Source organism: Acinonyx jubatus, chromosome B2, assembly GCF_027475565.1.
Source record: "Acinonyx jubatus isolate Ajub_Pintada_27869175 chromosome B2, VMU_Ajub_asm_v1.0, whole genome shotgun sequence".
Classification (NCBI taxonomy): Eukaryota; Metazoa; Chordata; class Mammalia; order Carnivora; family Felidae; genus Acinonyx; species Acinonyx jubatus.
Window position 1 is genome coordinate 75,240,854 of NC_069385.1, and position 16,018 is coordinate 75,256,871.

At 35.6% G+C, this 16,018-nt stretch overlaps 1 protein-coding gene across 4 annotated transcripts in view; it reads left to right on the plus strand.

Annotated features, from left to right (window-relative positions):
* Window positions 1-16,018, plus strand: part of CEP162 (centrosomal protein 162) — a 113,720-nt gene that overhangs the window by 53,269 nt on the left and 44,433 nt on the right. For all 4 annotated transcript variants that reach the window (XM_015066728.3, XM_027057314.2, XM_027057316.2 and 1 more), the window contains 8 exons: window positions 1,443-1,576; window positions 1,834-2,061; window positions 2,600-2,740; window positions 4,505-4,617; window positions 6,245-6,350; window positions 13,134-13,260; window positions 14,477-14,640; window positions 15,620-15,724. In XM_015066728.3, the coding sequence (XP_014922214.1) occupies window positions 1,443-1,576; window positions 1,834-2,061; window positions 2,600-2,740; window positions 4,505-4,617; window positions 6,245-6,350; window positions 13,134-13,260; window positions 14,477-14,640; window positions 15,620-15,724 (1,118 nt within the window). The remainder of the gene's footprint in view (window positions 1-1,442; window positions 1,577-1,833; window positions 2,062-2,599; window positions 2,741-4,504; window positions 4,618-6,244; window positions 6,351-13,133; window positions 13,261-14,476; window positions 14,641-15,619; window positions 15,725-16,018) is intronic.

A 16,018-nucleotide genomic window follows, 5' to 3' on the forward strand; every position in this document is an offset into this window, starting at 1 on the left:
TTTTCTTAATCCATTGTTTTTTTCAAGAAAGGTTCATAAAGTCCAAATTCTGCAGCATTTTCACATTTGAATTTTATATCCAGGCAGATTTTCTCTCATATGTGAAGAAAAAATATACTGTGTACCATTACTGAAAATAATTACTTAGAAAAATCATAATTAAGAACTCAGGAAGAGAGAATTCTGGTATAAAAGCACTGGCTGACTACAACTTGACTAAGAACCACCTGCCACTCTTAGCTGCCACTTCCTAGGGAGAATGACAGTCCTAGCAGATCACTCCCCATTCATTGGCCACGTTAATGGACCTCCAGTGACCTGGAAAGATGAATGCCAGCTTTCACAATGACTCAGTTTCTTTGGGAACACTTCAGGAAATTTCTCCAAAAACCCTTTTACATCAGATAGTCCAATTAAATATGACTAGTGCTCTGTAAAGAAAACCTCTGCATGCCTGGAAAAAAGATGAGAAAGAAATCTTTGGGTGAGGTGCTATTGGTGACTTGTTTCTTCTTTTGACTCTTCTATATTTTCCAAATCTTCAATAACCATGTATTTCGCTTTTAATGAAAATGTAAACTTTACACTTAAAAAGTTAGCACCTTGAAGAAATTATATTTGAAAATATAAATTTCAAATTCTTCATTTACCTCTAAGGCAGATAAATAAATGTTTACTGACTCTTGAGCTCAGAACCTGTAGTATTTGAATATGGGCCTCAAGATCTCTTCCAGGTATTTGTCATAAATGTTTTTATTATTATTATTAATTGAATAACTTATTGGCCTTAGGATTATTCATACTGTTTGGGGATTTATGAAGTACCTTAAAATAGCTGAAAATTTGACTAGAATATACATTTATCACATTTTTTTCTAATGTAATATATATTATCAGGGTTTTATAGCAGTATAATAATTTTATTTTTTAATCAAATTTAGACTAGCTGTTATAAAGTTGCCATGTAATTTATATTATTCCACTGATCCTATATTTTGATACACACTATTTATGAAAAGTGTGCTTTGAGAGCACACTTAATCTGAACTAAAATGCTTTATAACGTTATCAGCTGCTCTTTGATTCGTCATTTAGATATTATTAATGCTGTGAATATTTAAAAGGATAGTTTATTTAAAATTAGTAAGGCCTGAAATTATCCCTGTCCACATTCTTCTCACATTTTTTAGCTCCATTTATCATTTGATGTGAATCTTGGGTCAGTTAGCCTTCTCTGTCAAATTGAGTGAAATGTTGATTATGGGCATCCGTGAGCACGTAGTGAAACAGCTGTGTTCTAGTGTTATACCTCAGCCTATTTTGAGATCCTCATTTATGTTAGTGTTCCCATTGTATTAGTATTTGTTGTTACATAATTGCTGAATAAACATTCAACTTTGTTTGCATTTGTGGTGCTTTTGTCTATTGTTTACAATATTCAGAAATCTTATCTGAAACAAAAGTCATCAAGCCTGCAGCTCTGGGTAAACCAGCTCCCAAAATTGAAAATTGCCTGGCCTCCCCTAAGAAGGCTGAAGATTCTACAGAAACTGATTACGGTGTTCAGTTTCAGAATGTAGGTATTGAATTTCAAAATCATATTCATAATTTTTTTCTGTTCTGTAATATTAAAACTCAAGTATAAGTAATATGTGAAATTTCTTTTGCATCAAGTGTGATGTTCTAATCTTACTGAACATTTATTGATTTCCTTATATAGTAGAACATTGTTAACCATGTCATTTTTATTCATTGTGGGTTTTTTTCCCAACCACCTATGTTCAAATCTACTATGTAAATATACTATAATGAAGTGATGCTTCTCCTTAAAAGGATTCTTCAGGATACTGTGGTGGGAACAAGGAGACAGAGTTACTTATGTTTAAAAGAGTTCAGGAAGCAGAGGAAAAATGGAGGGGTGCACAAGCCCTAATTGAGCAAATTAAAGTTACATTCTCAGAAAAAGAGAGAGAGCTGGAAAATAAGATGGAAGAACTAAGGAGACAACAGGAAAAGGAACTCTTCAGACTAAATCAAGATAATTATATTCTTCAAGCCAAGGTACTAGACACATTGTCCTATTTCTCCTTTCATTGATTAAAAAAAAAAAAAAAAACTTTTACTCCCTGCAAAATGCATTGTCATCCTTTGTTCTTGTGGCTGTTTGACTTGCTGTATTTGCTGTGTAAAATATGAACAGGGTTCTGAAGACTGCCTCCTCACAGCAGAGCCTAAATCAAACCCAATGGGGGAAGAAAATCAAAATTTAAATTGGCCCATTTTGATAATTTTCTTCTGTTAGCAGTCCTTTCTGAGAACAAATCCCTTAGTTCACTCTGATCTTCAAAGAAGATGGTTTCAGAAAGAACTGCTATGGAAGGGCCTAGATTCAGAGAATGACACTGTAGCATTCCTGAGTTACTTTCATCACCAGAACCATCAGCATAAAACATTGCTAATGATTTAACTGTAGTTAGTGTTATTCCATTGTGGTTATGGGACAGTTTTATATATATATGCACCTTGAGTTGTCTGTTATTCTTCCTTATTTCTCATTTCATCATTTCCTTACTTAAATAAAACGTCTGTTTTCTCAAAGTTGAGTAGCTTTGAAGAAACAAACAAAAAGCAAAGATGGTTACATTTTGGAGAAACAGCTGATCCTGTCACTGAAGAAAAATTGAAGCAAATTCAAAAAGAAATACAAGAACAAGAGACACTTCTTCAAGGATATCAACAAGTATGGTGATTCTTCAGCACCTTGTGAATTTGTTCTTGAGATCCTTTAATTGTAAAAATAAGGCATATTAAAAAATGTGCTCCTCTAGCAGGTAATAGGAATTCTGGCAAATATGAGGAAATAGTAATTTGACTAGTCTGAACATTTTTAATGGGTATAATTAAAGTGGTTAAGAGCATGGGTTCTGGATTCAAAGAATCCTGTGTTAGTCTTTGCCCCACCACCTGCTGTGCTGCCTTGGGCAAATCACTTCACCTCTCTAAGCCGGTTTCCTCATCCTTGAAATGAGATGGTAATAATAATAGCTGCCTCATGATGGTTGTGAAATTAAAATAAGAAAGTGTAAACCAACCTGTTAGTACCTGGCACATTAGGTACTAACCAGTTAGTGAATGTCACCTGTTACTATTTTTAATAGCCATATTCCTTAGAAACTGCCCTGTTTTTCTTTAGTTTTGTGTAATGCTTTTCACTGGATTGTATTGACTAGTTTTGGTATTCTATTCAAAAATACAAATCTGAAATTAATTGCCGGTGTGCCAAGAATGAAAAAATTTGAATTAAATGAGAGAAAATCTGTGTGTCCTACAGAGGGCAGATACTTGCCATATGTGATGGAATCTTGGTGATGTTGACTAAGCCAGTCAGCCAGGACAGGTTTAGTGATCTCCAGCATAAAACTTCATCTTAGTTTCCTCCTTTTCCCCTTACTTTCCTCCCCTTCTCTTTCTCTTTCATTACCTTTTTCTCTTTTGACCTTTAAGCATCAAGCCTGTCAATAACAAGCATTGTCATCAGAGGACATCCAGAGAAAGCATTGTCACAACTTTTCCTATAAATGAATACTGGTTTCAGAGGACACACTGCCCTAGAGTTAGAACCTTCCAAATCCTTCACCTGCCATTCTGATCTTGCTGTGTAGAGCACACATTTTTAAGGAGGATTTCACAGACCCAGAAGGATGCCAACTAGCTTCTCCCACAAAGATAACACAAAACTTTGTATCTATGTACATTAAATTGCAGGTATTCAGGCACAGACCATCTACTAGGCACCAGGCCAGACATGGTGAGAGAGTCCGTGGTTTTTATTAGGTCCTCAAAGGTCATTGGTTTTCATAGGATTCTTAATTTTAAAAAGGGTTAATAAGCCACGGCACCTAAGCACAGATTGGTACTTTCTCCTTCTGATCTCACTGTTTGAGTCACTCTTTAGTCCAAGGCTGGTGGAGAACTGGGCCTAGTCTCTGCTCAGCCTTGTCCTTACACTTTTGGAAACACCTGGTGTCTAACTTCCTGCTCACAGAAAGTTCCAAAAACAAGCATGGAAGCCTGTCATAGCTAACTATATCCAATTACTTCACTGCAGGGAGCCAGGTTAGAAACAGAAAAAAGAGAATGCAAACAGTCCCAGTGGGCCTTTCTGACCCTGTTCCTCACAGTTGGGATGTAGTTATTCCTATAGCCACTCCCCCACTTCTGTGAAATACAGTGCCTTACACTGACTTTAGGATCTCTTGCTTTGAGAGTTTTTGCACCTTTTTTTTTCTTTTTTTCAAGTAAGCATTTTGGAAAGAATTGTTTTCAGATTAACAGGTTTTCTTCTGAGATAAAGAGTTTAATAAAAGATTTTGCTTACTCAAAAACTGAAAAAATTTAAAAGACTTTAAGAATGCTTAAAGGATGTATCTGTTGTGAGCATATATATTTGCTGTATAAGTACTGATGACTTTTAACTAAAATGTAATTTTCTGTTTATGAAAAGGAAAATGAACGATTATATAGTCAAGTGAAAGATCTGCAAGAACAAAATAAGAAAAATGAGGAGCGAATGTTCAAGGAAAACCAGAGTTTATTCAGCGAGTTAGCTTCCTTAAAGTGAGTCTTTTCTGAATTCTTAAAATCAAATATACTTAGGCTATTTCTAAGCATTTTATTGTTATATTAATAATACATTTTATTTTTACTTAGAACTGAAAAAATTTTACATTGATTTATAGTTCATAACTTTTATAGGTTTAATATTCAATGTATTTTTCCAAAGTACAAAGTTTAGTATTTTCGGCATACTCATATTTGAGTTTTATATCAATTTTAGGAAATTGAGTATATAGTATTCATCTTGATCAGTCATTAAGCCTGAGGTGCTTAACCATCTCCTAAAGAACCATGTGATAAATAATCCAAAAAATATGATACAATGTCACTTAATGCTTTAGGTTAGGTCCTATAGAAGTAGAGCCTGAGGTAGGGATCCTTGTGGAGGTGATTTCCTGGAGGATAACTGTCAGGAGAAGGGGAACAAGAGAAGCAAGATGTGAGGATGAGGGGAGGGAAGGTAAGTAAGAATGTGGTCTTAGCCAGAGACTGGCTTCATTCTGTTCTCCCCAGAAAGCTCAGGAGAACAGATTGTACCACAGAGTTGGCCCCACTTGAGGCAAGAGGAGCAGGCTTTCATACCCCCAAATTAGTCGTCACTGGAGGAGGTGTGCTCCGGGAAGGGGGTAGGGGATATCCTCCAGGCCAGCGGGCAGAGGCTGCTATTGAGAAGGAGAACTAGTGAGTTATTAACCAACATTCAGCATGGCAGGCTGATGGAGCACCAGCACCTACTAAGAATCATATTTCAGACTATAAGATCTTTTGGATATTACTACATTCAGCTTTAACATAGTAAGTGAAAAAGCTGAACTCACAAACATGGGCAAATTAGGGTACTGTCTTCTTTTAGGAAATGACTAATGGTTTTGTGTCACTTCATATAAACACCTAGTTACTCAGAAAGGACTGCTATTAGAAGAAACTTCTTAGGCCATGAATGTATGACCCGAAGCCAGGTGTGATAAAATGCACAGTTCTGATATATGAAAGCATTATATCTGATTTCTTTCCAAATGCTTCAGTAAAAGTATTTTAAAATACCACTTCTTCTACTGCCTGGCTTTTAAAAGAGATCTATTCCCCGATCCCAAATTGAAATTTTAAATGAATTTTCACAATGAAATACATGGTGTCTTCACTGCATTAGGATTATATGATCTTCTATAGATTCCTAAATTCCTTGTATAATATTTCTGGAAAAACAAAAATTTATTCTAACTTTAGATAATAGACTATTTGGTTTTGTCAGTCTCCATGTGTATGATTTGTGTTTCTTAGAAAGGAGTCTAGAATGATGTGGCAAGGAGGGCACATTACCAGAGGAAACATGCAGCACATCTTTCTGGGACATAGGGTTTTTGCCTCTGAGAATTAGGAGAAAATATTTTTTATTTTATAAATAAAGCAAGGTGTTGGGGTTTCAATTCTTTTAAATTAATCCGACATCTCAAAGTATATTAGCATTTTAATACTTTAAACTTTAGAGTAAATAAACTTTTTCTCTTCAGTGGCTCAGATAGTTCCAATGTCCATCAGGTTTTTTTAAATTTTAAGAATTGTATATTTTTCATTGAAAGGAGTACTTTGTTAAAAAAAAATTTTTTTTATTTTCAAACTAAATCAGAGAACAGATGCACAAAAGTCGTTTCCTATCTGAAATAGTTGAAGATTCAGAACCCACCAAAACCCAGAATTTTACAGATCTGTTATCAGAGCTACGGATGGCACAGGTAAATTTCATAAGGATTTTACCTACTAGATTATTATAAAAATTTCCATATGTTAAAAAAGTCTATTTTTTAAATTTATGAATAGATAAAATTTATTTATAAATTTCATGCCATTTAAAAATTAAGGCATACCTAAAATTAGCATTTATTATACATGTGACCTTCATATATAAAAAATGACACAATACTGGTTTTAGATAGCATCCTCTTTATAACCCAGCTTCTCATCTAGCATTCATCACATGGAGCCGTATTGGAGGCATAACCTTACTTAGGGCATGTACACTTTATTTCAAACAAACAAATTCCTTATTGGAAATGTACAGCTAAAATAGGAAAATAATTTAAAGATGATTATTCACCTTAAAATGTTAGTTGGCTTTTTACCCTTCTTCAATGGACTGTGCATTTATGGAAGGCTGAGACTATCTACAAATGTTTGCATCTCACGTACCTAATGCAGATGCAAAATGAAACAGCTGCTTTGTAACGTTTTTTTCTTATTTTTATTTAATTGTATTATAAAGGATATAGCTTACAATTTTCTTTTCTTAGGTTTTATTTTATTTATTTTTTATATATAATTCATTGTCAAGTTAGCTAATATACAGTGTATACGGTGTACTCACGGCTTCGGGATTAGATTCCTGTAATTCATCACTTACGTATAACACCGAGCATTCATCCCAGCAAGTGCTCTCTTCAATGCCCATCACCCATTTTCCCTGCATCTTACCCCCCCGCCCCCAAACTCCCTTCTACCCTCAGTTTGTTGTCTATATTTAAGAGTCTCTTATGGTTTGCCTCCCTCTCTGTTTGTAACTATATATTTTTTTTCTTTCCATTACCCCATGGTCTTCTGTTAAGTTTCTCAACTTCCACTTATGAGTAAAAACCTATGATATCTGTCTTTCTCTGATTGACTTATTTCATGTAGCATAATACCCTCCAGTTCCATCCACGTTGTAGCAAATGGCAAGATTTCATTCTTTTTTATTGCCAAAGTAGTATTTCATTGTGTGTGTGTGTGTGTGTGTGTGTGTGTGTGTGTGTGTATATATATATACACACACACACACACACACACACACACACATACATACCACAGCTTCTTTGTCCATTCATTTGGGCTCTTTCCATAATTTGGCTATTGTTGATAGTACTGCTATAACCATTGGGGTACAGTGTGCCCCTGTGAATCAGCACTCCTGTATCCTTTGGATAAATTTCTAGTAGTGCTATTTCTGGGTCATAGGGTAATTCTATTTTTAATTTTTTGAGGAACCTCCACACTGTTTTCCAGAGTGGCTGCACCAGTTTGCATTCCCACCAGCAGTGCAAAATAGTTCCCCTTTCTCTGCATCCTCGTCAACGTCTGTTGTTTCCTGAGTTGTTAATTTTAGCCACTCTGACCGGTGTGAGGTGGTATCTCAGTGTACTTTTGATTTGTATTTCCCTGATGATGAGCAGTGTTGAGCATCTTTTCATGTGTCTGTTAGCCATATGGTGGCTTACAATTTTCTAAAGCAGTATTTATTAATGGGAGACATTTGGGAATTTTGTCAGGTTAATTCTGTTTTAAGCAGAACAATTCCATGTGTTGCATGATTTTTATCATCCCTGTCCCCAGAAAATACATACTCATAGCACCCACCAGTGATTATAAGAATCAAAAGCACTGCCACATTTCCAAACTTGTACCCTGTGGAAGGGCAGTTAATTCTCCCCACTCCCTCCCATTGAGAACTATATTATGAAACTAAATCTATATGAATGATATGTGAATTAGAAAAATTCCAATTATGTACCACTTTTTAACAAGAAACTATATAAAGTTTTGTTATATAGAAATCTACACATACCCTAGGTTAATAACTGATGTTTAACAGGTTTTTGAAGTATATAAAATGCAGCTGCAAATATGAATCCATTAGGGTACTTTCTTCAGGCACATGTATGCATGTATAGCATGATTAGATAGGTAGATAGTTAGGCAGATAGGTTAGAAGAAGGAATGAATGGTTGGACTCCCCCTAACTCCCTTGTCAGTAGGCCTCAAAAATTAGGAAGGTAAAAGAGAAATTATTATTGCTGTGTTTTATGAAGGCTTGGAAAAATGTGGTAAGGTTTCAAGCCTAACATTAGCTTTATTTAAACTGTTATTAGCAACTTTTTAAAAGTGCTGTTTTGAAAATATTTTTCTGAAGATAGGAAACTAAAACTGCCACTAAAAACATCAGAAAATGCTGGATAAAATATAATAAACATCTTATAAATGCATAATGTAACAGCTCTCAAGAAAGTAAGAATTCTCTAGGGGCCAGAAATGAGAAGGGATACAAACTGGTCAGTAAGCTGCTACACCAGTAGTTCAGTAGCCATGGGCTTGAGCTTTAACAGCAAAGTGGAGACAGGACACTCAGATTTCAAAGAGCCATGTCTTTCAGTATAACAGTGGACTAGGAAAAAGATCCACCCACCTTCACAAGGGGCTAAGATGTCAAGAAGCTTTTCTTGTAAGAAGTTTCTGTCTTAACTTGATTGGTCAATATAATGTCATCCATCTGCCTTCATTTGTGTTATAGTATTTGAATTGACACTACCTGCAAGGGTTAGTAATGCTCAGACTGAAAAAAAACAAAACCAAACCATATAATGTGGTCCTGAGTCAGTGAAAACCTTCAGTGTGTCTAGAAGAAACAAATGCAGAAAGCTCTTAGAAGTATACAACCTTAACCCAGCTTACACAGTATTTCTACAGATAAAAACCTGCTGATGATATGCTCGCAATGCAAAATTACGAAAACACGGAGAAACTATCCACAATCGCACAATGATTTAATAAACAGCAGTTTTTGAACCTCAATAGAATTATTGGATAAGCATATAAATAGACTAAAAATGGAGAATATCAGATATATGAAATGCTAAAATATATTTAAATATATTATGGCTGAGAATTTCCCAGAAATAATAAAAAAAAAAGATGAATTCTCAAATTTAGGAAACCCAGTGATTCCTGCTCAGGATAAAGTAAAAATCACCATCTAGGCCCCTGATGGTGAAACTACCAAAGGCAGGAAAAACCTAAAAAGAAATTAACAACCAAAAAAAAAAGAGTGTTAGTTTAAGATAATAGTAAAAACTTTGAGGATTTTTTTATTTCTGAAAATATTGTAAGATTGAATGTAAATACACCTTTTATTTTCATTTGCTATGGTATTCTGGGTTTAGATGGTTTTAGAGCAAAATTTCATACTGGGATAAATCTATAATATTCACATTGAGTATACTTGTGTAAAGTCTAATTCGTACCTTAAAAATTAATAGCAATTATTGAGTTGGTTCTCTATAAAGCATAGATAGAAGCATAGTAAAAGCAAAGGTTCTGAGCTCTTTCTTTTTAGTATCCCAAGGTAGGAAGAAGAATGAAGCTGACCACAACTTACTCACTGAGTCGTCCTTTATGAAGGACCTGCCACATGCCAGGCACTCATTCTGGCATTGTAAATACAATAGGTAAACAAGACAGGCACAAACCTTGCTCACTAGGACATGTATTCCAGCAGGGAAGACAGACAGTAAGATAACAAATGAAGAAATATACATAGAAATTTGTGCTTTGAAGAATATTAAAATAGAGAATAAGGGTGCGTGGGGCAGAGAGTAAGGCACCAGTCAATAGTGCTCTAGGAGACACTCTGAAAAAGTTTTGTCAGAGTTGAGAGCTAAAGAGAAGCAGCAGCCACTGGACAAAGATGGAGCCTCCCAACCAGGAGAAAAGCATAAACCTTGCATCAGGAAGGGGCTTGTTACTTTCCAGAGTCAGAGACCTCTGAGACAGAAGTGGGTGAGTAAGGACAAGGCCAGAGAGGCAGGCAAAGACCCTCTCTGAATGTCTGCATTGTAATTTACAAGAGAATTAAAGTACTTGCCAGCCACAAATCCTGTGCCCACAGGGTTGACCTGGGACATTACTGGCCTTCTTCAGGGTGAGAAGTGTCAGTCCCTGGAAGGATGCAAGCATGAAGTATCATTTGTTTAAGTGTCAAATGTTTAACTGAACTCAAGATGTTTAAAGTTCCTTTGCTAAAACTCTGTAAGTCCATTTAGTACACTCCACTGGAGAGCATTTCTAAATGATTGAACTAATTAAACAGAAGGTAGTTGCAGAAAGATGCCTGAGCATTCAAATACTTGAAACTCAGTGCTCTCCTGAAAAGACATCTACAGAGGGTCACAAAGAAGATTGAACAATGAAATTATGCCATTAAATCTGTGATGCAGTTAGAAACCAGGATTATACAGTGCTTTAATGAATGGATTTATTTTCTTCACAAGACTGCATTTGGGATTATAAAATAGGGAGATACAGAATTTGTTTTATTTTGAAACTTAAGTACACCAAGTGTACTTCTGTGACTCCAAGAACTTTTTTTTTTTAGCAGTTATGAGTTCAGTCCAATAAACATTTATTGAGTACCAGCTGTGTGGTTAGTGCCGTAAAGTATACAGGTATTAGTAGTAAGTCAGTCTTAGTCTCCATAGAGTTCTCAGCCTAATAACAAGAAGAGGTATGTACACAAATCAATATCATATGACACAGTAATAAATACTATACTAGAGGTACAACACAAGTTTATGGGGGCACAGAGGAAGGGATTATCAGGAATAGCCTCATTTGAACTGTGCTTTGAAGGATTAAGTATGATTGTATCGAGATGAATGGGGGCTGTTGAGAGTAGTGTTGAATGTAAGGCATATTTAGCATTCAGTCAACCTTTTTTATGTGCCAAGCATTTTTTTATGTGTTTTTTTCATGCAAAAATGAGTAAAATCTCTGCTTTCAAGTAAACGTAAGTCAGGTGGTAGTGATGAGTTCTGTGACAAGAAAATAAAGCAACATACTTGGGGGTTAGGATGAAAGTTTTTGTTTTAGAAAAAGTAATCAGGAAAGATCCTCCTGGGGTTTCATTTGGGCAGAAATCCTGATGAAGTAAAAGAGTGAGCCACCTGGCTATCTGGGAGCAGAACACTAAAGGCAGAGGAAGCAGTAAGTGCAAACACCTTGGAGTGAGAGTGTGCTGGTTATGTTCAAATAACAGCTAGAAGTCTCTGATGCTGGACTGGAGTGGGAAGAGGAAGATTTATAGTAGATATGCTCAGAGGCATGGGCAGGGCTGGGTTACATGACACTGAATATCATGGTAAGGACTCTGGATTTATCCTGAGAGGAATGGGAGCCACCAGAGAATTTCAGACAGAGGAGAAAAACTCACCATCTCTTTAAAACAATTCCTCTCTTGAATAGAGAGTTCATGGAAGTATCCACACATATGTGGTCAATCCAAGACAGAGGAGGCAAGAATGTAAAATAGAGAAAGGATAATCTGTTCAATAAATAGTATTGGGAAAATTGGACAGATACATACCAAAGAATGAAAGTGGACTACTGTCTTATACCATATATAAAAATAAATTCAAAATGGAGTAAAGACTTGAATATAGGACCTGAGACCATAAAACTCCCAAAAGAAACCATAGACAATAAGCTCTTGGACATTGATCTTAGCTTTTTTTTCAAACCAGTCGCCTCAGGCAAAGCCAACAAAATCTAAAACAAATGGGAATATATCAAACTAAAAAGCTTTTGCACAGTGAAGGAAGCCATAAACAAAATGAAAAGGCAGTCTACAGAATGGAAGAAGATACTCGTAAGTGATACATCTGATAAGATATTAATATCCAAAATGTATGAAGGATTTATACAAATTAATACCAAAAACACAACATGATTAATAACAGCCAGAGGACTTGAGTAGACATTTTTCCAAAGATATAGAAATGACCAGCAGACACATGAAAGTATGCTGAACATCTCTAATCATCAGGGAAATGCAAGTCAAAACCACAGTGAGATATCACCTCACACCTGTAAGGTTCACTGTTGTCAAAAAGACAAAAAATAACAAGTGTTGGTGGGGTTGTGGAGAAAAGGGAACCCTCATATACTGTTGGTGGGAATGTAAATTGGTGCAGCCAATATAGAAAACAGAATGAAGGATTCTCAAAAAATCAAAAATAGAACTGTATGATACAGTAATTCCACTTCTGGGTATTAATCCAAAGAAGACAGAAACATCAATCTGAAGAGATAATCACCCCTATGTTCCTTCCAGCATAAAATACCCAAGATATGGAAGCAATGTAAGCATCCAGTGATAGATAAACACACTGGACATTACTCAGCCATAAAAAAGGATGAGATCTTGTCATTTGTGACAGCATGGATGGATCTAGAGGGTATTGTGCTAAGTGAAATAAGAAGAAAACAAATACCATATGATTTCATTTATATGTGACATAAACGAGACTCATAGGTACAGGGAACAAACTGTTGGTTACCAGAAGCAGTGGTGGGGAGATTGGAGGGCAGGTGAAATAGGTAAAGGGGATTAAGAGGTATAAACTACTAGTTATAAAATAAGACACATGGATATAATATACAGCATAGGGGATATAGCCAATAGTATTGTAATAATTTTGTGTGATGACACATCATAACTTAGGACAGATCCTCGACTTATTGTGGGGATTATTTCATAATGTATAAAAATAACAAATCACCATGATGCACACCTGAAACTAATAGGATATTTATTGTATATATGTATTTATAAAAAATATGTATGAGTATTTATGATAGGTGGGGTGAAACAGAGCCTATGCCACAACTTCATGCATCCAGAAATAATTTGCTTTTGTAATTCTATGAATATCAAGAAAGAAAAAAACTGTTTATTGGAAGACATCAAAAGACTGAAGCAAGACAAACAAGCTCTTGAAGTAGACTTGGAAAAAATGAAGAAAGAGAGAGACCAAGCCAAAGATCAGATTGCTTATGCCACAGGTAAAATGCTGAGCTTAAACAGTTTACCTTTATACTCGTAACTGTTTTAATCTTGAATTTAAGTAATAGCAGTTGCTATTACTACTCAAGGAATCAAAATCCTACTTCTTGAAGTATATTGTAGTTTTAGAAACTTTAAAAAAAGTTATTAATAGGTGGGTTAGTTGGTTTTGGCAGGACTAATTGCAGGATCAGAGAATATCAAGGATTGTTTTGAATTTGTGGCATATTATGTCTACTCATTTTCATGTCTGTGACCTTCCTGAGGGTATGGTCTGCCTTTTTATCCCTGGCTCTGAAAGAAAGGCGCTTAAGTATTTGCCAAATGAACAAATAACACTACACCTATGTTTATAGAAAACACAAGGATAAATGTGACATTCCCCATCAGGGAAAACAAGGGAAAATAAGAATGCAGAAAAGTTTAATATAAAAAAAAAATACAAATAACATGAGACATGGTACTAAATAGGGATTTCAGGGAAGAGTAGCATTTGAGCCAGGTCCTGACAGGTTGAAAGACTCAGAAGTGAAGGAATGAAGGGAGGTTGTTGGAGTGTGCTTGCTTCATGAGCATATATCGAGTGCACCTGTGGATTGGAGTTTAGGATGACAGAACACAGGACTAGAAAAGTAGATCCGAAGAGTCCTTGTAAGATCTCTCCACTGTGATACCATGATCTTCACTGTGAGATATACACCACCTGTTTGTAAGAAAATTATATTTAGTCTCCTCATCTGTAAAATAGAGTAATAATAACAATACCCATCATATGTTTGTTGTGTTAAATGAAATCCTGTATGGTAAGCACTCTCTAATGTTTCCCATTGCAATTTATTAATATAGTTATAGGAATTCTTCATGTTTATTATCTCTTGGATCCAACATTTATTGTCCCATGGAAATGACTTTGCTTTTATAATGGAAGTCAGTGGGAAAACAATTGATTTATCAAAAAAAAATTATACACAGCCAACTTTGCTATGAATTTGAGGAGTTGGACTATGAGGAGTTGGACTATGAACACAATGTTCATCTCTCTTTATTAACAGATTAAACTGGATACTGCCTTGCAAAGACTAATTTTTTTTTTGCCTATTATTTTTTCATAATGCTTTCATTAGATTGGCATTGGTTTCTATGTAATTTATTTCCATATTTTGGGAAATTATAATCAAGTTCAGGAGTTCATCTTATAGGAGTTTCATCCTATAGGTGAAAAATTATATGAAATAAAAATTTTAGAAGAAACACATAAACAAGAAATCAGTCGCCTGCAAAAAAGATTACAATGGTATGCTGAAAATCAGGAACTTCTGGATAAAGATGCATTTCGGCTTAAAGAAGCAAATGAAGAAATTGAGAAGCTCAAACTTGCGGTAATAAGATCATTTGAGAATGTATTTCTGTAGATGTACCCCATTCAACAATTAGTTCTTCTTAGCCTTGTAAGTGTGATTAAATCAGTACTATAAACTCTGCCAATTAAAATAGATGGTTTGGGTTTGCTCACAGATGTGTAGTCTGTTTTAGAATAGACTGAGAATAAATCCAAGCTCCTTATCACAACCTGTCAGGTCCCTGTATGTCTAAACCCTGCCTGCCTGTCTCTCCAGCCTCATCTGTATCACACTCCACAAGTCACTGTCCTGCAGCCACATCAAAACTCTCTCTGATTCTTGAACATGCCAAGCTTGTTCCACCGGTTGCCTTCACTTGATTACTCTGGCCTATGTTCTTCCATGTCTCACTCCTCATTCAAGTCTCAGCTCCAAATTCTACTCCTTAGAAAGACCTTTCCTGATCTTGTAATCTAATGGAGCTACCAATCCTGCCCTCTTCTGACCCTTTCACTCTATTTTCTTCTTTTTTTTAAGTGTTTGTTTATTTTAAGAGAGAGAGAGCATGCACATGCAGGCATGTGCACAAATGGGAAGAGCAGAGAGGGAGGGAGAGAGAGAATCCCAAGCAGGCTTCACACTACCAGCACAGAGCCCATCGCAGAGCTCAGTCTCATGAACCTGAGATTATGACCTGAGCAGAAATCAAGAGTTGGATGCTTAACCGACTGAGCCACCCAGGCGCCCCTGTTTTATTTTCTTCATAGCATTTGTCACTCTCTGAAGTTATTTTATTTACTTGTTGATTTACTTTATTAGCTTATCATGTGTCTCCTCCATCAGAGTGCAAGCCCTGTTAAAGTGGGGACCTGGCTTATCTTGTTTGCCCTTCGTGTCTCCAGCGCAGCACCCTATCTGGGAATTAATAAATGAATGAATGACCTACCATTATGCTTCTTTCCTGGTGTTTCTCTGGTATGTTTGAAATATGCTTAACAGGTTCTTTACTTATTGACAGGTTGAGAAACTGAAAGCTGAATCTGGAAATCCATGTATTCAGCAGAAGATACGTTTAAAAGAGAAAGCAGCTGATGCCAAAAAAATTCAAGACCTAGAGCGACAAGTATGTGTTCAGGGTAAATTTTCATTAGGGCATTTTTTATACAGAGAATTTTTGTTTTCTGCTATTTCAGTAGTTCCTAAAAAACATAGTCAACCTGAAAATTCATACTTTTATTCATTTATTTTAATATAGAACTGCCCTCTAAATATTCTTTATATATAATATTTAAAGTGACAGCCATAAAAGTAGTAAACAACATCATTTTGTACAACCTGTGGCTTTATACATGAAGAATTTTTAGGCTGCTGTGCCTCATTTGATGGTAGACCTATGGATGAAAGGTTATTTTCATTC